This window comes from Agelaius phoeniceus, chromosome 24, assembly GCF_051311805.1.
Source record: "Agelaius phoeniceus isolate bAgePho1 chromosome 24, bAgePho1.hap1, whole genome shotgun sequence".
Classification (NCBI taxonomy): Eukaryota; Metazoa; Chordata; class Aves; order Passeriformes; family Icteridae; genus Agelaius; species Agelaius phoeniceus.
Window position 1 is genome coordinate 7551624 of NC_135288.1, and position 20073 is coordinate 7571696.

The window sequence follows — 20073 nt, forward strand, 5'->3', positions numbered from 1 at the left end:
GACCAAACCAAGCAAACCTGCCCTGCAATGCACTTCTTAATCCTTGTGTATCCACTTGTGTAAATAGGCTTTGAAATTAGCTGAGGGCGAAATTTTGGGGGTTTATACCTCTCTGCACTTCAGGATTCCACACAGCAGCTCAGGAGGGTGTGAAGAAGAGTCAGGCACAGGGGGTCACCTCTGCACTGGAGAGCTGCACTGGAATTCATTTTTAATGGAACTTTTGCAACATTTGTGACATTTCACTTGACATCAGCTGGGGCTGTGGGTGCTCAGCACACCCAAAACCCACATCTGTGTTAGCTCAAATTCTTGCATCAAGGTCCCTTCTAACCCAAACCATTCTGTGATTCTATGAAGACAGAGCAATCCATGGAAAGGATTTACTAAGGGCCACAAAGCATGAATTTCTTTTGGGGTTAGGACAGAACAATAATTTCAATTAAGTTCTTTAAATGTATTTGGATATTGAGCTTCTAACTAGGAGCTGAATGTTATGGAAGTCCTCCTGTGTAAGTACTGCCCACATCAACCACTGGTTACTGGTTCTTGGGGCTTTTTTAGTGCATGTGGTATTAAACCTGGCTGGCCTGAGGCTTGTCTTGGTCATCTCTTTTGCTACCTGGATGTAATTTCTGGAGAATAATTTTCTCCAGAATAATTTTCTGGAGAGAAGAATGGACACAGTGGCTGGGCACAGCAGCACTGTGCCTGAGGTGAGCTGGGGGTTTACAGGTGGAGACTGGAGCAGGGCTCATCTCTGCCCCGGGATTCAGCCAGTGAGAAAATGAGATGTTGTGCGTGTCAGCCATGAATATTCTTGGCATGATTTCTTCCCAGCAGCAGGGAAGTTTCACACAGACCTCGGCCTTCCCCCTCCTGCCTCCACTGCAGTAGGAAATAAGCCTTTTATCCCACATCGTTGGCTTCCATGCTCTTCGCTTTTATCTCTACAATTTCCCCTGACTCTTTGCCATCTTTCAAATCCTGCTTCTCCCAGGCTATTCTCTCTGTCCTCGCTGGCCTAAAGCTCAGCTCAAGTCTGACATTCTGAGAATTGGTGGCCACATTAAAACCTTGATGTGGCATTGAAGTGGCTGCCTCAAACCTCAGTGCTCCTTTGACCCAGAACTTGAAAGGGTTAACTCCTCTGCCTCTGAATCAGCAGGAATTCCATCAGGGCTTGCAGGAAGAGCTGCATCACTCCCCAGCCCAGCAAACATTTGACCAGGAACAGGCTGTTTGAAGTGAGATGGACAGAGTGCCTTCAATCAGGCCATTCAGGTTTTTCTGAGTGAGTCTAAAACCTCTTCAAACAGAGCTCTCTCTGCTGAGGTTGTGCTGGAGGAGTGAAGGCATCCAGAGCCTGCACAAGCTTTATGAAAGGCAAAGATCAGCCAGTGCTGGCAGGCCCAGACCCACGAGGAAAGCTGACAATAGCTGTGCGGATTGAAACACGAGATTCTTTTATTCAACAATTCCTGTAATGTTTCTACTTCTTATTTCCAAAACTGGCCCTCTTTTCTTTGATATTTTGCCCAGGCCCCTTTTTTTTTGTTCCCTTTTTGCCCCTGGTTTTCAAGTACACACAGAGATCACAGAGGCAGCAAAGCGCTGGAATTCATTTCTCCAGTTCACACAATCCCTTTAGACTTCCTTCATCTTATACAATATTTTGATGTATTTGACTAAATTTAATCATAGAATCAGAATGGTTTGGTTTGGAAGGGACCTTAAAGAATATCTAGTCCAACCCTCTGCCATGGGCAGGGACACCTTCTTCCCTCCTTCTGAAATAAATTCAGACACCTTTATGATTCTGCTGAAGCTTTGTGGAAGAAATGGGCTTTGAGGCAGTCAGAGACAGACACCAGAGATCTACACCAGTGCTCCTAAAGGCAGGATTTGCCCATTTGAAAGCAGAGAGGTTTCCTCTGCGAATTCCATTTCACGGTCTAACAGATCTCAGCATTAGCTACCTGCACTTCATTGTCAACCTAAATTTTCTTTTGCTCAGTTTCAGCCAATTACTCTTAGTTATAGCTGTAACCCTTGGATTATCTTAAAATAGTTTTTCCTTTTTAATGTTCACATCACTTCTGGGGTGGTTATCACCTCGCTGCACCATGGGCAGGAGCAGCCTTTCACTGCCATTTCCCCAAGGTGGAGAAAAGGACAATGTGATGCTATAAAAAGGAGAGAACATGGTCAAATAATCCCTCTTCATTTTCATTTCCAGGAAATGTCATTACAGCCCTTGTAATGTCTCTTTAGGGCTGCTCTACAGACTTTGCTGAAAGGGGATTTCACGTTCTGGATCTCTGCTTGAGACTTTGGAAGAAAGCAAAGCATGAAGGCAGGATTAGGAAGGGGGAGGCCAGACTTGCCACTGCATTGTGTGTGAGGAGCACTGCAAAGTGTGAGTGTGGGGATGGAAGGAGCTGTGTGAGAGAGAGCCTTGGAGAAAGGTTTCCATCATGCCAGGGCTCTGTGCTGTGCACTGACACAGAGAAGGAATGACTGGGTGACAAGGCAGCCTGGCAGCATGTGCCAAGTCCTGTTCGTGGTGGAATTAGTGCTTTGTAGGTATCTGCACTGCTCCCCTAAAAATGTTCAGTTTGCTCCTCATGTCCCAGGGTTATGGCAGGCAGGGGAAGCACAACTGCTGCTCCATCTCTCTGAAAATGGACATTAGCAGTGCTCAAACAAAGGAGAAGACCCCAAGGCCCTTAGCAAGCAAACAAACCCGGTGCACAGAACAAGTAAGGGCTCTGGAAAGTGCTGCTGCTCACTGCTGGGTAAGCACTTTTCCTTTCTGCATTGTGTGTTGAGCAGCTGTGACATCCAGTGGCCAAACACAATACGGTTGGGTCTGGTACAGACCTCTTCATACGGGGTAACAATAACAGAGCCCTTCCACGGCACTTTTCATCTTCAAAAAGCTGCACAAGCACGAATCCATTAACCCCTGCACAGCTCCCGGGGCAGAGCAATGCAGCCATCCCAGAAGCAGCCACGGGAGGGGACAGCACTCTCCAAAGGCATGGCAATCAGCTCTCCAGGCACGTGGAGAACCTGCTGCAGGACCTTCAGCCCCAAGGCAAGGAGCTGAGAGATAAGGGATCAGAAAGGTGCAGCTCACCCAGCACCTGATGACGAGGCCACACCTGAGGGATGGGTTGTGCTTGTTTTCCCAAGAGCAAAAAAGTCCATGGAAAAAGAGAGGAAAAGATGGGGAAAGCTGAGAGATCCCAGCAGGACCAGAGCTGCTTTGGAAGAGATCCTTTGTCAGAGGCCTGGCCTGAGGAAAAAGCTTCAGCAGAGAACTTCTGAAAACATCAGAGGACATTGCTGATAGATGTGGAAGGTAGGGAAGGCAGCACAGATGTGGATTTGGATTAAGAAATGCAGCAGTGGAATGGAAGAAAGGCGACTACACGGAGATGCCACCTTAAACTTCATCAGTGCCCAGTGTTTGCTTGCTCAGCCCTGCAGTGGTTTTGTCTGCAGGCAAGGTCACTGCAGGGACCTTCAGAAGGAGCAAAGTGCCCACAGTGCCCCTCTCCCAGCAGCTCATCACCTCTGCTCTCTGAGTGTAAGAGTGATGATGGGAGCTGAGAGTGTTTCCCATGAGAATGAGGTTGATTTTTAAGGCAGGAAGACAACATGAAGGAAATTTAAATCCTACTGTCTGTGTTGTACCTGTTCTGTGGCAAGAGGATCCTGCTTGATAACTCTTATGCTTTACATAACTATTTTGCACCCATTAAGGAAACAAATTAGTTGGTTTTGGACTACTCTTTTTTTTCCAGGTTATCATTCAAAAAACCCCAATCTTAAACACCAAAAATCAATTCCTAGCTTTCTTTCCCCTTTATAGTGGAATATATTTCAAAGAGAGGGGGAAGACCCTGCTCAGCAAGGAGCCTCAGACACCCTGAGAGAGGCAGTGCAGGACTTGCACTCTGGCCTCCACAGAGAGGATTACTGCATGGTTTCAGCATGGTTTCAGCATGGTTTCAGCATGGTTTCAGCAAGCAGCTGTGGCCTTTGGATCCACTACTCCTGGCAATTAATGTCCAGCTGGTTCTTTCAGTCTCCCTGCAAATCACCATATCAGATCATCAGCTCCTGGGCAATGTTCTGTTGGTATCAGCATGCTGATTCATGCATTGGTTCCCTTCCAAATGGCCATTCCCCGTGCCCTGAGAATGGATGTGGCACTTGTAAATGTAGGTTAGCATTTCCAGTAGTAAAGAATATCCTGCCTGGTCCTGAGTGTCTCCCACAGCCCTGGAGTACTCAGGGAGGCTGATGATGGAGCCACACTGCACAGACCCACACTAACCAGCATGGACTAACCAGTCCTTCCCCACAGCCCTGGAGAAGACAGCATAATGAAGACTGGAAGTTAAGAGCATTAAGCAAGCTGGAAGTGGTGGGGGTTAAGAGCATTAAGAAAGCCATGAGGTCTGTCACCTCCAGCCATTTCACTATTCATGTGCCTAAAGGTGCCTCACTGCAGGGTGAAGCCGGGACACAAAGGCACGGCAGAAAATGGGATGAAAAGTGAGGGAGAAGGATGTAAAGTCAGAGGAGGCTCTGAATGCCTGGAAGAAAACATCTTGAACAGTCATTCCACAATGTAATAGGTACCCAGAAAGAACATCAGTCAGACTCTGCCATTACCTTTTCAATGAACGTTCCTTAAACACACCAGGCTCTGCAGGGTCGATGAAGAGCAGAGTGACAGAGTGCTCCCGTCTGCATCCAGTGGCTTCCCTCTGGAGATCCCAGCTGGACTGGAGTGAGGTGCAAAGCTCCCTGAGATGCAGAGCTGCCCTCCCCAAGGAACCTGCTCAGAACACAGGCAGGCTGGCACTGGCTGCAGTGGAAGGAGCAGGGGAGGGAGGTGCCCACGCAGCCACCCAGGCACATCTTCAGGTGCTCTGGGAGGCACTGGGGGGAAAGAGAAGTCCCAGAGCGTGCAGGAAGTGCTTTCAAGGTGCTCAGAAAGCTCACGCCCTGGAATGTGCCCTGCACTGCTGATGGTTATTAGCACTTGAATGCATCGCAAACAAGTCCTGATCTGTGGTGGTTCTGCTCTGCCTTGGCACCCTCAGCTGCCTGGAGCAGCGATTTCACTCTCTGCAGAGCTCACAGGGCTCCTGTCCGACTGCTCTGAACAGGGCAGGGAAAGGCTGCCCTGGCTGGCTTCTCTGCTCATCAGCCTGTAGCAAGCCACCAAAAAATGAACATTTATCACGCTTCCAATTTTACCTGTAAAGCACAAGGAATGTGAGGCCTCGCAGTGGAGGGATTTTGCTCCTGAGGGTCCTTCTCCATTTCTGGCTGGTGGGTGGGTGCCTGTGAGCCAGGTCTGTGCCGTGGCTTTTCTCCTCTGCTGTGTTAGTGTTCCTGCTGGGAACACTGGCTTTATGTATCCCCAAACACTCTGTCCTGAAACTCTCTGTCCCCAGTGTCCACCCCATTAACCATACGGGCCCCTTCCAAACTGTGAAATATTTTAAGAGTGTACTGAGTATTTGATAAACTGGTAACAAGCTTGGATTCCTAAAGAAACTTAGGCTTCCTAGAAACCTCACAGCCTTGGGGATGCTCTTTAAAGCAAGACAAAAAAAGAAAAATCAGGCAGGATACACGACTGAGCAGCAGCACTTTTAATACCAGCTCTGAGTTTAATTTTAACATGCATGCCACAGTGCGAGTTTAAATCTGCTGATCCAGGAAAAAATTATACCAACACCTGAACAGTGCCAGGCTTGTGCTCATGGATGCCTAAGCACTGCTGCCTGCAACCCCAGCGTCCTGTGTGTGCCTCCTGGGGGTCCTGCTGGGATGGGGAATGCAGGCTCCAGCCCAGGAAATCTGCTTTGTGCTGCCTCTGTGCCCACAAAGGAAGGAGGGTGAGGCAGGGGACAAGTCCTAAACCCCTCCTGAGGAGTTCTGAGGGAGAGCTCAGTGCTCCAGGCAGGGGGGTTTGCTTTAAACCCCACCTCTGTCCCCCACCAGGCCAATTATGACCTTTCAGAAAACGTTTTGTCCCCAAAGAGCACCCTGCTGTACATCAGCCTTTGCTGGCTACTACAGTGTTTAATTTCCCTCAGCCTCAGGCTTTCTTGTGCTCCATTTTCTTTAGCTCATTATGAGACTCGACACCTCTGTGTGATTTTCCTGCATGGCAATAAAGGCACAGATAGTGAAGCATCTCTAATCCAGCAGTTAAAATGCAGCATAAAAATGCAGCTTTAGGATTTCCAGCATCTGGAATGTGTTTTTACAGGGAATGTGCCCTCACACCAGGAAGGGTGAGGCTGCAAGACAAGCCAGTGCTGCCAAGGGGTACAATAGTGCTATAAGGGGTACAATGTGCAGTTTTGGGGGGGGGCTGGCACTCCAAAAAATTATCTACCAGTTTAATTCCAAGGGCTTTAATTCCAAGGGCTTTTCCTGCCCAGTGGTGCCTTATCTCAGCTGGGTAGGACCCAGCAGCATTCCGCCCTGACTGGTGGCTGTGCAGCCACAGGGATGTGCAGGGAAGGCACAAAACCCTCACACAGCGGGCACAGGGGACACAGGGCACTGCCACAAACCAGCCTGGCTGGCACAGGGCTTGTCCCTCTGCTGTCCCAGCCGGGGTCACAGCGGGTCTGAGGGCACTTGCAATGCCTGGGGAAGCTCAGTCCAGCTGACTTCCTTTGTTCTTTATTGGACTTTAAGCTTGTCCCGAGGGGATGTTCTCAGGAAGGAAAGAAAAATGTGCCCAGAAGGTACATCAGGCACAGGCTGGCAGGGCAGGGCGAGGCAGGGCTGAGGAGCACAAACTTCACTGATCTGTGAGCAATAAAAACTTCACTGATCTGTGAGCAATAAAACGGCTTTGTTGGGGCAGTCAGGGTGAACTGGGCACTGTCACATCCTCACAGATGGAACACAGAATGGTTTGGCTTGCTGGGACCTGAAAGCTCAACCCATCCCAGTCCTGCCATGGGCAGGGATACCTTCCACTATCACAGAACTCCGGGCAAAGTTTGTGTTCCTGCTGGCACACTGCTGTGGGGTGTCACAGTCACCATCAGGGCTCCTTCTCCCCCATGCCCCAGGAAATGTGATGGTTATTCACTTCAAAATCAGAGTGAGTATTTATTGCGTTTGGAATTAGCCTTTCCCCGGAACTATTACAAACACACACATCTGTTCCAGCCTTCCTCTTTCCAGGTTTACTCGTTATTCCCACACCCTCTCAGTCTCCCTGGGATGACCCAGGCCCAGCCCTGCCATCTCTCCTCAGCAGGGAGATGCTCCAGCCCCAGCTTTGTGGCCTCCATTGGACCCTCTCCAGTAGCTCCTTGCCTTTCTTGCACTGAAGAGCTCAGAACTGGGCACAATTGTGGGGCAAGGCTGAGGGAATTGGGATTGTTCTGCCTGGAGAGAAGCTCTGGGCAGCCTCCTCACGACCTTCAATGCCTGAGGGGGACTCAGAGGAGAGGTGGGGAGGGACTGCCTACAAGGGCGAGTAGTGACAACTCAAGGGGAATGGGTTCAACCTGACAAGAGGGCAGGTTTAGATTGGATATTAGGAACAAATTCCCTGTGAGGGTGCTGAGGCTCTGGCACAGGGCACTCTGGATGGAGGATAACTCTGAAAGCGTGCAGGGCCAGGATGGACAGGGCTTGGAGCAAGCTGGGGCAGTGGCAGATGTGGCTGCCCACGGCAGGGTTTCGGACCCGGCTGATGCCCAGTGTCCATCCCCAGCCCGGCCGCCCCTCACGCCATGCCTGTCCCTCACGGCTCCCCCCGCGCCCCGCTCCACATGGTCCCGCCCGCATGCGCCGCGCCGGCCCCGCCCCCTCGCACGGGGATTTTCCACGAGGCCCCGGCCCGGCCGCACGTAGCGCACGCACGCGAGCCCGCCGCTGGCGCGAGGCGGCCGCAGCCAATCGGAGCGCGGCCGGGGACGGCGCTGGCCAATGGGCGCGGCCGGGGGGCGGACCCTGTGCGCGAGGGCGGCTATAGGCGGGCGGGCGCGGAGCCGTTGGGTCTCAGTCAGAGCCGGGGCGGCGACAGCGGAGCGCTTGCGGAGCGGGACTGCCGGCACAGCGGTGAGTGCGGCGGCCGCAGCGGGCCCGGAGGCCGCGCCTCCCTTCTCCGGGTAGAGGCCGCGGAGCCCCGGTCGTCCCCTTGGCGAAGGGCCGGGCCGAGGCTCGGTGGTCCCCGGGGTGTGCAGGCCGCTGTGTTCCCGTAGCAGCGGCGGGGAAGGGAGGGTCTGAACCCCGGCAGTGTGCGGGGGTGAGGGTTAAAAACCGGGGATGTGGTGGGTCAGGGCGGGGGCAGAATTGAGGGGATGTGGTGGGTCAAGGCATCCTCAAACGCAGAATTTAACCTTTTTCTTTTAATCATTAACAGTCGCTCTCGGATTGCGTGTGGTGATTTGGACCTTCCCCTCTTTAGTGGATGTCCTTCAGCTTCCCATCTCAAATATTTAACGTTTGCTAGCAATGCGTCTGTGCCTGAGGTCTCTTAGTGGGTATTTAGGTGCCGGTTATCCCAAGGCAGCGCTGGTGGGGAGATGGATGTGCAGGTGTGGATAAGGAGCTGCTGTTATAACCATCTTGCCTCGTGTAGGGCTGCCAGAGAGGATCCTGGGCTCTCTCTTGCTCCGTTACTTGCCTGCTGAGTCACAGGGTAGGGCCATGGCTCGCCGAGCCTGGCAGGAAGTACTGAAGTTTGTCATGCAAACCCACAGGAGATGAGCCAACGCAGTTTCAGGCCTCCATCTTACTAAACACAGAGAGAGAAAGTGGTTGAACGTGTCTGTGATTTGCTCCCTGCCAGGCATCCTTTAGAACCCGTTGGATCATGTTGTAGAGGTGCATTAATACCCCATGGAGTGCAGAGGAGCAGCGATGGAATGTGCCCATTTGTCCAGTTTCTAGGAGTGCTTTGGCAGGGGAATCAATACGTTGGGATCTGATAGAGTGCACTGAAAGGTCTCGGCTTTTTTCAGAGCACTGGTGGTATGAGAGTTAGGGTCATGAGGACCTTTAAGTGTCAGGAGAGGCTTCCACTGATAAATGTGGCAGGCCTGTAATAGGACACTCACTAGGGCAGTTATTTCTATGGCTAAACTTTAGTGTTGCTTTTTAAGTCTCCATTCAGATGCTTGCAGTGCTCAGCCTTAACCCGATATTGATTTTAGAGAAGTGTGGCTGCAGGATAGCTCACAAGGACAGGGTTTGGTGGTAGGGTTGGCTATAAGAAAAAAATCTTTTGATTTAATTGAAATAATTTTCAGTTGGAGTAATCTCCAGTTGAGAGTACTACATTCCCTGTGCAGGGTCAGGTGAGAAATAAGTGGTGATTTCTTAGACCTGAGCTGGTAGTGAGGAAGCTCCTCAGAGCTGGCAGGGGTTGTAACTTACCCTTGGATAGGCCAGGCAAGCTAGAGTATGTGGCTTCCCCTGAAGGGAGACAGTGACCTTGTCAGCAGATTATGCTGCAAAAAAAGGTTTAAGGCAGTGTGCTCGTTAAATACCACCGGGGTGTTTGTGTGCTTGGAGAGGACAAAGGTCTGGGCAGGCAGTGCTCCTGTGACCTCTCTGCCTGCAGTCAGCATTTCTGTGGTTCAACCTGGGCACACAGGGGCTGACCCTTGTGCTCTAGGTGAGCTCACTGATTCCATTGAGGCAGAGTACATCGTGGTGAGCTAAACAGCATCAGTTTTACCCTGTAGCTCAAAGGGAGAGTTGTCCCTTGAGCACAGGAGTGGGGAGTTTGCAAAAGGAGCATCAAGGATTTCTGGGGAGATGCAGTGCTGTGAAATGCCTCTTTCTGCAGGGAAGGGAGGGACTTGTGGTCCTTTGTCAAGGAAGCTCGAGTCATGTCTGACCTGGCAGACATTTCCAGTGCAAGTTCTTGCAGCGTGTGTTCCTGAAGGTCAACAAGCAGCTGCAGCACTGCACTGAGGGGTCCTGGGAACTGGCTGTGCTTTTAAAGAATGAGCCACCTCTAGTTGTGTGGCAAAGCCAAGGTTCTGAAAATGAAAGTAAGGTTTAGCAGGTGCCAGCCTGATAAACTCTGAAAGCTCTTTTTGGATAAGTGGGCATTCTTCCTGTTAGCCATTGCTCTGTGCATTTGCAGAGAGCTGAGTGTTGGTGTGGGTGGGACTGATAAGCAGAGCCTTGCAGGGATTTATTTCTAGCTTGTGTGTTCCCTGATTGAAGCTAGGTAGTGGCAGCATGAAGGTCAGCTTGAAGAAGCTGTCTTGGTTCATATTTTAGTCCTATCGTGTGTCAGTGTGGGGGTCTGACTGAAATCTTAGACAGCGTGCAGGGGCAGGACAGCTGGGAAGGGACACGGGGGAGCAAAGGCTGCCTGTGCCTCTGACCTGGGGAGGGCAGATTGGCTCTGGGGGAGGAACCAGAGCATGCAGCCACCCCCTCACAGACTGTGAACCAGCAGCAGCATTGCTAAGGTCATGTTTTTGTAACTTTGCAGTAACTGTGGAAGGATTCATGACCATTTCTGTAAACAGGGTTGCCACCCACATTGGCTTGCCAAAAAACTGGCTTCCAGATAGTTCTGCTTCTGAGGCTGAGCTTTCTTCTGTGCAGATGGGCTGGGTTTGGTGCCAGTCAATGGCTTACAGGCATGTGTATGACTTGATTTTTAAAATGTAGCTGGGCTTACATAAGAATTCCCTTACTGCAGTTTTCTGAAGTGGATAAATGTGAGAGGGGAGAAAGGAAGTATTTAAAAGACATGGGAGATTTTTATTCCTTTTAAGATGGAAAGTTAAGAGGAAAAACTATTCCTGTAAATGCTCAACAGGGTGTAACTATTAATGCAAGTTTTTAATGAGAGCTGTGGCTGCTTCTCTTTCGTCATTGGTTCCGTTTTGCTCTGAGCAGCTGCTGTGCATACTAAGAGCACTCTGTGCATGCTGAGAGCTGTTGCACTCGGGTCTCTTATCAAAAAGAACTCTTAACTGATAGCAGAGAGTTGCTGTTTTGGGAGCTTTTCGCTGCTCTGACATGATGAGGTGAAGTTCCTTTGGATTTGTCATCTGCTCCTGCTGCTGTCTAGGGTCTGATGATATTGCAGTTTGAGTCATTTGGAATCATCAAGAGATTGTCCCTTGCACATAAGGAAGTGATTTTTATAATAAAAGTCATAGGACACTGGAAGAGCTTGCCCAGAGAAGCTGTGGCTGCCCTATCCCTGAGAATGTTCCAGGCCAGGCTGGATGAGGCTCCTCCAGCAACCTGGTCTGGTGGGAAGTGTCCCTGCTCATGCAGGGCGTGGGATGGATTAAGCTTTATTAAGCTTCCAACCCAAACCATTCAGTGAGTAATTGTAAGCTCCTTTTTTCAGGTACTAAAGATGTCTATCACCAAGATCCATGCCCGTGAAATCTTTGACTCCCGTGGCAATCCCACTGTTGAGGTAGACCTCTACACCAACAAAGGTGAGTCCTCAGCTGCAGGTGTTCATCCCTGGCTTAGAGCTGATAGAACTGGAGCAGGCAGAAGTGTACAGCCACTTCTGTTCTAGCAGTGGAACTGTGCTGAATTCTTCCTCCACACATAAAACTTGTAGGGACTTGCAGAAAAAGCCTCTGCCTCATTCTGTTGGATGAGCTTGCTGAGCTCGAGTTCCTGGCCTGGGCAGTGCAGGGTTTTTTGGCAGGTGCTGCTTCTTACAGCCCAAACTGTGGGAGAGCTGTTCCAAACCTGCCCTCCTTCCCTTGCCCCAGTATAAACTGGGACAGCACCTGGAAACTGTTCTTGAGCAGCTGCTAATGCCCTGGTTGTCAGTGCTCCCCACACTCTGTGTGAGTACACTTGAGGTTTAATTCTCAATTTGTCTGCAGTGCCTTTCTGTAATGACACAGTCTTGTGCTGCACAGTTGAATTTTGGGTAATGGTTTCTCCTCTGCCCAAGTACTCGGGCATGATTGAAGAACATGCCTAATTGGGCTTTTACATGTAACATCTTATATTTTTAATTATTGTAGGACTTTCCCTTGGTTTGTTAGCTGTTCATCCCACATCTGATAGGATCTGACAAAAGCATTGTGCAAGCTCATACCAATGTGGTTTGGTGGAATGAGCAAACACAATGGCTGTAATACACTGACTAAAGAGCTGATCTTTCTGCCTCAAAAGATTAATGCAGTCATTTAATGAGACTGCCCCCACTAAGCTCTTTGATTTAGTGGGATAAGGGAGAGGCTGGAGGCTGAAGTTGGCATCTTGAACCCCAGGCAGAGCAGGCTCCAGTGTGCAGATTGGCTCCAAGTTCAGCATCCTTGGCTGAAGGAATGGGCTGGCTGGGTGGCTCTGCTGTTGCCAGAAGAGCTCAGAACTCCTGTTAACAAAATGGGTCTCTGAATTTAAGAGCTTGCTTTGCCTGAGCTCAAAAGCAGATCCAGTGAATGAAGCAATCCTTTTTGGAAGGGGAATGGATGCCTTCCTTAACTCTTGAAATGCCAGAGCAAGAGGAGGAGTCAGTTTGCTATTGGTCAGTGGGCGTGAGGGAGATGCTGATAAATTGTGATGCTGTAAATGAGCAGAAAGCCCTGGTGGGATCACTGTGTATGTGAGCAGAGGTGTGCTTTGGAGACTCCCTCTGCAGCTGCAGGGCTGGGATGCTGTCTGGCTGGGGATGTTTGGTGTTTGGTGGAGTGTGCTGAGTTGTTTTTTCCTGTTGTGAACAGGTCTGTTCAGAGCTGCTGTTCCCAGCGGTGCCTCAACCGGAATCTACGAGGCTCTGGAGCTCCGTGACAATGACAAAACACGCTACATGGGCAAAGGTACAGCTGGGGCTGGGCACCCAGCGTGCCCTGGGACAGGCACTGGCACTGCTGGGCTCCTGTCCCACTGGCTGTCCTGCACAAGGGAGTGACAGCAGCTCCTGGCAGGCGTGGGCTGAGCTGGGCACAGGCCAAGCAGAGGGGGCAGGGTTGGTTTCCTGGGCATGACCTGCAGGGTGACAGCCTCCAGCTGCCTCGTGCTGCAGGGCAGGGCACCTGCATGGGGCTGGGCACACCCAGCCAGGTGAAAATGTCTCTGGTACAGGGTGTCCAGGTGTACTTTGTTACCCTGCTCCTCTCGTGCTGTGTGTTGGCATGTGGCAGAGTGCTTTACCAGCATGGTAAGGGCATCTGAGCTGCCAGCTGCAAAAGCCTCAGTCATCCTGCACTTAGTCACAAGGGCTTTTCATAGACCACATTTTCCCAGAGCCCTTAAATCTGTCAGCTCTGAGACTGCAGACTCCTTACATCTCCCAGCATGTTGAATCCTGAACCTGAGGTTTTATGCCAGCTCTGTCCATTGAATGTGCAGCTCTGCTGACTTGCCAGTCAGCTGAAAAGAAGCTGAAATATCTTCTGCCTATTAAGAAAGAACAATTAAAGTGGATAGCTGAATTGAACTTGGAGAGCCTTGTCTTAGAAGATTCATGACTGTTAATACCTTAACAGGGAATAAATGCCTGGATGACTGAATGCCCCCAAAACCTGAGGCTCTAATGCTGTTTACCCAGGGCACTTTTCTTGCAAAGAATAAATGTGTATTTACCTCACTGTGCTAAATGTGTGTGTGCTCAGGCCTGTTAAGTCTGATCCTATGGGCAGTTCTTAATGGCATTTAATTAGACTGTGGTTAACAGGCTGTAGCTGAAGGGCTTTGTCAGCTGGGAAATAACAGGAGTTATGAAAAAATAATTATCAAATGGGAAGAGTTGCAGATAGCTGCTAGGCCTTTTGTAATAGAAGTCTGCAGACTTAGACCATTTGGAAAAGCAATTAATATTGTTTAGGATGCTGTCAAATAGCATTCATCTTTCTGAAGCTTAGGCTTTTGAAAGTCTTTAAACACTGCACAGTAAATAAGGTGATGTTCTAGCAGTGTTACAAAATAGTGTCAGGTAGTGAAGTGCCTGAGCTGCTGCCTGTGTAACTGCTGGGGAAACCTTTTCCCTCCCCTTACTCTCCTGGATTCTGTGATTGGGTAGGAGAGCCCATCCTAAGACCTTCCCTAAATGCTGTTGTTCAGGCCCTTGAGGTTTGTGCTGGCAGAGTTACAGAGACCTGGGTGTGGAGCCCAAGCAGAGCCTTGCAGCTTCCTCTGCTCTTTGAGCCCTTTGTCTCTGGTCCAGTGCTCAGTGCCAGGCTCCTGCTGCCTCTTGGTGTCCTCTGCTGCATTCCTGTGGGTTGCTCAGAGTCTTCACCTGTGCCTTGACCCGGGTGTCTGTTTGGCTTCTGTCAGGTGTCTCCAGAGCTGTTAAATATGTTAACGAGTTCCTGGCCACGGCACTGTGCACACAGGTAATGGATGTGCTCCCAGTGCAGCCCTGGCACACTGGGATGAGTCTCTCCAGTGCATGGCCTGGCAGACTAACTGGCATTCCTGGACCAGTCCTAGCCAATGCCTCCTTCATGTGCCTCCCAGTCCAGCCAGGGCCTCTGTGTTCACACCTGGCCATGAGCTGGGGCTGGGGCAGCATGAGGTGGTTTTCCTGGATGTTCCTGAGATCCCCTACTAATCCCTGCATAACCTGTGTGTTGACCAGTGTCTGATTTGCTTGTTCCTTCCAGGTGTCTCAAAAGCTGTTGAGCACGTCAATAAAACGATTGCACCTGCACTGATTAGCAAGGTAGGAGCAATCTGTCTTCTCTTAACATCTCCTACAGCCAGGCAGTGTCCAAACCATCCTCTGGTGGGGTGGCACCTGGGGGTGTCAGCCTGTGTGTTGGGGTGCATGTGAACAAACTGACCACAGCAATGGTTTTACTTAATTTACTTAATGAGTGCACATCTAACACGTAATGGAACCTTCTCCAGCTGTTGTGGTGTGCAGAAACACTTCAGCCCTGGGAGCTGCAGGGGTGCAGCTGGGCTACAACCTGATTCATGCTTCAGAGAGTGCCTGAATGATGAGGAGGGGCCAGGTTTTATCCAAGCAGGGTAATTGGAAGGGAATCTGAGAGGATCTAGAAAAGTCTGCTTGTATGAGATTCCTTTGTGCTTTGTGGGCACCCAGCCCGGCCTACAAAGGCTGGTGCAGAACTGAGTGCTAGTTCTAGGTAAAGTGATGGCACATCAGCTCAGCTATCAGCCCTGGGCTGCTGCTGTGTGATAGTGGCAGGAATTGGTCAGGTCAGCTCTTGGCAGCTGCCCTTGAAGTGTTGGTGCCTCCAGGGCTGTCAGTGCCATGGTGGGCAGGTGAGGGTTTGTGGGCCTGTGCTCGGTGTCAAACAACTGTTTGGTTGCTTCCCTCTGCAGAATGTGAACGTTGTGGAACAAGAGAAGATTGACAAGCTGATGCTGGAAATGGATGGGACAGAGAACAAATGTGAGTGGGCTTTGTGTTGCACTGAGGGGGGGGAAGATAAAGATGGGTCAACAGAATTCTATTTACCAGAACCAAGAGCCAGTGTGTGGCCATGTGCTGTGCACTGCTGTAATTCAAACCATGGGCTGGTATTGCTGAGTCTCTTTATAAAAGGACACTGCTCTAATCAATTTCTTCCCGTTTCAGCCAAATTTGGTGCTAATGCCATCCTGGGTGTGTCCCTGGCTGTGTGCAAAGCCGGTGCTGCTGAGAAGGGCGTTCCCCTGTACCGCCACATCGCCGACCTCGCTGGCAATCCAGAGGTCATTCTGCCAGTTCCTGTAAGTCCCTGGGTGGGGCAGCCTTGCTCTGCCTTTAGCCTGGTGCTCCTGGACCCTAGAGAACGAGCAGTGGGGTGTAAGGGCTGCTACCCTGTTCCAACCTGGCCTCTCCTGCTTCCTCCAAGGCTTTCAACGTGATCAACGGGGGCTCCCACGCTGGCAACAAGCTGGCCATGCAGGAGTTCATGATCCTGCCCGTGGGGGCTGACAGCTTCAAGGACGCCATGCGCGTCGGGGCTGAGGTCTACCACAACCTCAAGAACGTCATCAAGGAGAAGTATGGCAAGGATGCCACCAACGTGGGGGATGAGGGTGGCTTTGCCCCCAACATCCTGGAAAACAAAGAAGGTGAGAAGGAGCCAAGTGTGGGAGAGATGTAACTGAGAGCCTGCCCAATATAATGACAGGCAGGATCAATAGGATCAAAGGTGTAGAACTTCCTGCTTTGTCTGTACTCTGTTTCTTACCCTGGCAGACATCCTAAGATGCTCCACTGATGTGGTCAGGTATTCCCTTGGATATCAGTTTGTGCAGTTGGACAGGATGGTTTTTACTTCAGTGCCTCATTGCTCTCATTCCTGTAGCAGCTTAAGGGAACCTTGTTCCCCTCCAGTTGAAAAGTGGTGTGGGAACTTCTGTGCACTGCAGGTGTTGCAGAAGTCAACATTCAGATATCGGTGGAGTTGTTTTTCTGCAGCCAGAGAGGGAAAACAGTTTGTGCCCTGCCTGGCTGTGTGTGGGAGGGCACAAAGACTGGGAAGCTGAGGCAGTTGCTGCTTCCATGGCCAAACAGTTCTGTTCAGGAACCTGTGGGAGAGGCAATTTGTCTGTGGGAAGCAAAATATCTGCTCCTACAAACACTGCACCAGAGGAGCTTTCTGTGCCTCTCCAGAAGTGGAGCTGCTCACAAGGCAGTAGGACACGAGCTCAGATCAGTTGATTTTTGCTTTACAGTTGGTTGTGTTATTGTGGAGGGGACTGGTGACCTGCTCTGCCTTTTTTGAAGCTCCTGAGACAGCACCAGCAGTTGTGCCATTTCTGAGTCCCAGTGTCACATGCAGCTCTGCTGGGTCTGTGCCCTTGCAGACATCAGTGAAGATGACCTTGAATGACAATTACATTCCAAGGAATTTTTGTTGCTGGCTGCAGCTGCTTTTGCAGTTTGTGCTACATTAGCATCTTACAAAACACAACCAAACTCACTCAAAAAGAACCCAAACAAAAAAAAAAAAACCAACCCAACAAAAGAAAACACTTGGTCTAAGCTTCCTGCTGCAAACAGAGCCCAGCTGCTCCCCTGCAACTCGGGGTCATTGAGACTCTGCCAACAGTAGCACAGTGGGCAGCATCTACAGACTCCTCCTGGGTGGTTCTGTCCCCTCTTGTGCAGGTAAAGGTGCACGTGGAGAGCAGGTGGATGCCCAGGGGGGTGTCCTGTGCAGAGGAAGGAGGCTCTGTCTCCCTGCTGCCAGGGTTTGGATGCTCAGCACTTGCATGGTCAACACCTGCTCTGGAGCTAAAAGGGATTAGAGTGCAGGCACTGCTTCCTGCCCACATGCATGAAGTTGAAAGAGGATGTGGAATCATCTAGTATTAAGCTTTCTGGGCTGACATGTAGTCCTGCCTGAAGAGATTAGGAATCCCATAATGGTGTCTCAAGGGTATTACAAGCTAAAAGCAGTATTAAAGTAATATCTTGTTCCAGTCAGTTCAGGAGTGGGAGAATTTAAGAACCCTTTCCTCTGGGCTTTCTGAAGGGTGAGGGGGATGGTTTGCCCTGTGGGTGTGCTGCTGTTGGGCAGGGGGAGCTGTGGGCTGGGGATCCTGCAGGCCCTCAGCAGCTGCTGTGTGTGTTGCAGCTCTGGAGCTGCTCAAGACAGCCATTGCCAAGGCTGGCTACACTGACAAGGTGGTCATTGGCATGGACGTGGCTGCCTCCGAGTTCTACCGGGATGGCAAATACGACCTGGACTTCAAATCCCCCGATGACCCCAGCAGATACATCACTCCTGACCAGCTGGCTGACCTCTACAAGGGCTTTGTCAAGAACTACCCTGGTGAGTTGCTCATCAGTGGGAGCACAGTGGGGTGGTGAATCAGGGTTGATTGCTGAAGGAGGGAGTTGCTGTGCAGCCCCTCTTACAGGAGAGACCGAGAGCTCCTGCCTTGCTCAGCCTCTTGGGGTCTCAGGAGTGTTCTGGGAAGTGGGTAGCACCTGTCTGCAGCACTTTGGTGCCACTCACTCATCCAAACTGGGCCTTTGTGCTGGCATTGTCCTGAAGCTGCTGTGTCCCTCTGCAGTGGTGTCCATTGAAGACCCCTTTGACCAGGATGACTGGGGTGCCTGGAAGAAGTTCACTGGCAGCGTCAACATCCAGGTGGTTGGTGATGATCTGACTGTGACCAACCCAAAGAGAATTGCCAAGGCTGTGGAGGAGAAGGCCTGCAACTGCCTCCTCCTCAAGGTCAACCAGATTGGCTCTGTGACAGAGTCCCTGCAGGCGTGAGTTCTGCCCTCTGGGCCGGGCCAGGGTGGGGCTGGCTTTACCTGGGGGACATGGAGGTCCAGGGCAGAGCCCTGTGCTGCCCCTGCTTGGCACAGGGCATGCTCTGAGCTGCTTCTCTTGGTCTCTTGCAGCTGCAAGCTGGCCCAGTCCAATGGCTGGGGTGTGATGGTGAGCCACCGCTCTGGAGAGACAGAAGACACCTTCATTGCTGACCTGGTAGTGGGTCTCTGCACTGGCCAGGTTGGTGTCTGCAGCTGCTGCACTCTGGCTCTTTGCTTGATGGGATAATTTGGGGGTGAAGCCAAAGCCATGGTGCACTGCACTGCCTCAGGGGTGCAGGTTTGCTGTGTCTGTTTGCAGGGAGCTGATTTGTTAATGGACTGTGACAAGGGAACACCTTATCTTTTGCAAACTCACCTTTAATCAGCAATGTCAAAGGTCTTGGCTCCAGTGGCTGTACTGGGCTTTCCTGGTCCTGCAGCTGATAGCAAATGCACAACCTCTACTGCTCCCAAGACCTGTTGTGTTTGCTTGGGCAGACACTGAGCCTGGTGCCCAAGCAGAGCTTGTGATGATGCTCATGACCCTGAGCAAGTTTTGTGTTGGCACTCAGAGTTCTTCACTAACTTGGTGATTTCCCTCAGATCAAAACCGGTGCCCCGTGCCGATCCGAGCGTCTGGCCAAGTACAACCAGCTGCTGAGGTGAGCCTGGGCTGGGGAAGGGCCCTCCTTGTGCCTTGTGCTGGGGCTCTGCCCCTCACAAACACCTGCAGCACGTGGCAGAGCAGGGGCTGGGTGGGTGAGGTCCAGAACAGATCACACCAAGCATCCTGTGGTGCTGCACTGAGACTTTGTCCTCTGCACGGGGCCCTTGTCTTGGCAAGCATCTCAGGCATTTGGGTTGAGTTGTGTCAGGTGTGTGGCACTGTGCAGGGGCTTGGTGGGAGCTGCCTTGTAAGGTCTCCAATGCCAGGTGGGTCAGGAGTTTCAGTGCCACATGGAATGGGTGTTTCAGGACCAGGTGGGTCAGGAGTTTCAGGGCCACATGGATTGGGTGTTTCAGGACCAGGTGGGTCAGGAGTTTCAGTGCCACATGAATTGGGTGTTTCAGGACCAGGTGGGCCAGGTGTTCAGTGTGAGGCCTGTGCTAGTGCTGGGGTTCTCTGCTGCCTGCTGACACCCAGTGCTCTCTGTCCTTCACCAGAATTGAGGAGGAGCTCGGCAGCAAGGCTCGCTTTGCTGGGAGGAACTTCAGGAACCCTCGTGTCAACTAAGTGTGGAAGAGTCCCCTCTGTTCTGGTTCAGCACTAGATATTGACTTAGATCACAATTACCTGTACTAGAAAGATAAGGGCAGCTGAAGGAAAAGACCAGTCTGCAGGTCCTCTTATCCTCTAGATGATCCCTTCACCCAGTGTTTTCACCAACTCTGGTCTGTTAATTGTAATGCTCTGCTGCTTCTATAGAACAGTCCCTGGGGGTGTTCTGTGTATTTAACACCCTCAGGGTCATGACATTGTGATTCTGGGCATAAACACTTTAGTTCCCTTCTCTGTCTCATCTTCAACGTTTGGAGCCGTGTGATTTGCAGTGCAGCAAGAGGTACCTGCAGACAGAGACAGTAGTGTTTTTACATGTGATAAATAAAAGCATCAAACAACTCAAATGTGTGTGGCTTGGAAGTATTTGGAGGAGTCTGGGGAGCAGGGATTCCCACCTTAGCATCATGGACTCATGGAATGGTTTATGGTGGGAGGGACCTTGAGGCTCAGCTTGCCCTTTTTCCTGAGGTTTGGCAAAAGTTTTTGGGGTGTCTGTCCCTGGAGTGGTTCTGTTACTGTGTGGGCACTGTCACAGGGAGCACAG

General features: G+C 51.0%; 1 protein-coding gene across 1 annotated transcript; it reads left to right on the forward strand.

Moving 5' to 3' along the window:
• The first annotated feature begins 7976 nt into the window (after positions 1 to 7976).
• ENO1 (enolase 1) lies at positions 7977 to 19873 on the forward strand. The gene is made up of 12 exons (XM_054647675.2): positions 7977 to 8124; positions 11396 to 11489; positions 12741 to 12836; positions 14622 to 14680; positions 15310 to 15379; positions 15566 to 15699; positions 15825 to 16047; positions 17559 to 17756; positions 18001 to 18202; positions 18338 to 18446; positions 18851 to 18909; positions 19412 to 19873. Exons 1-12 carry the CDS (start codon positions 7993 to 7995, stop codon positions 19479 to 19481), a joined length of 1446 nt encoding a protein of 481 aa, XP_054503650.2. The 5' UTR covers positions 7977 to 7992; the 3' UTR covers positions 19482 to 19873.
• Positions 19874 to 20073: the final 200 nt, after the last annotated feature.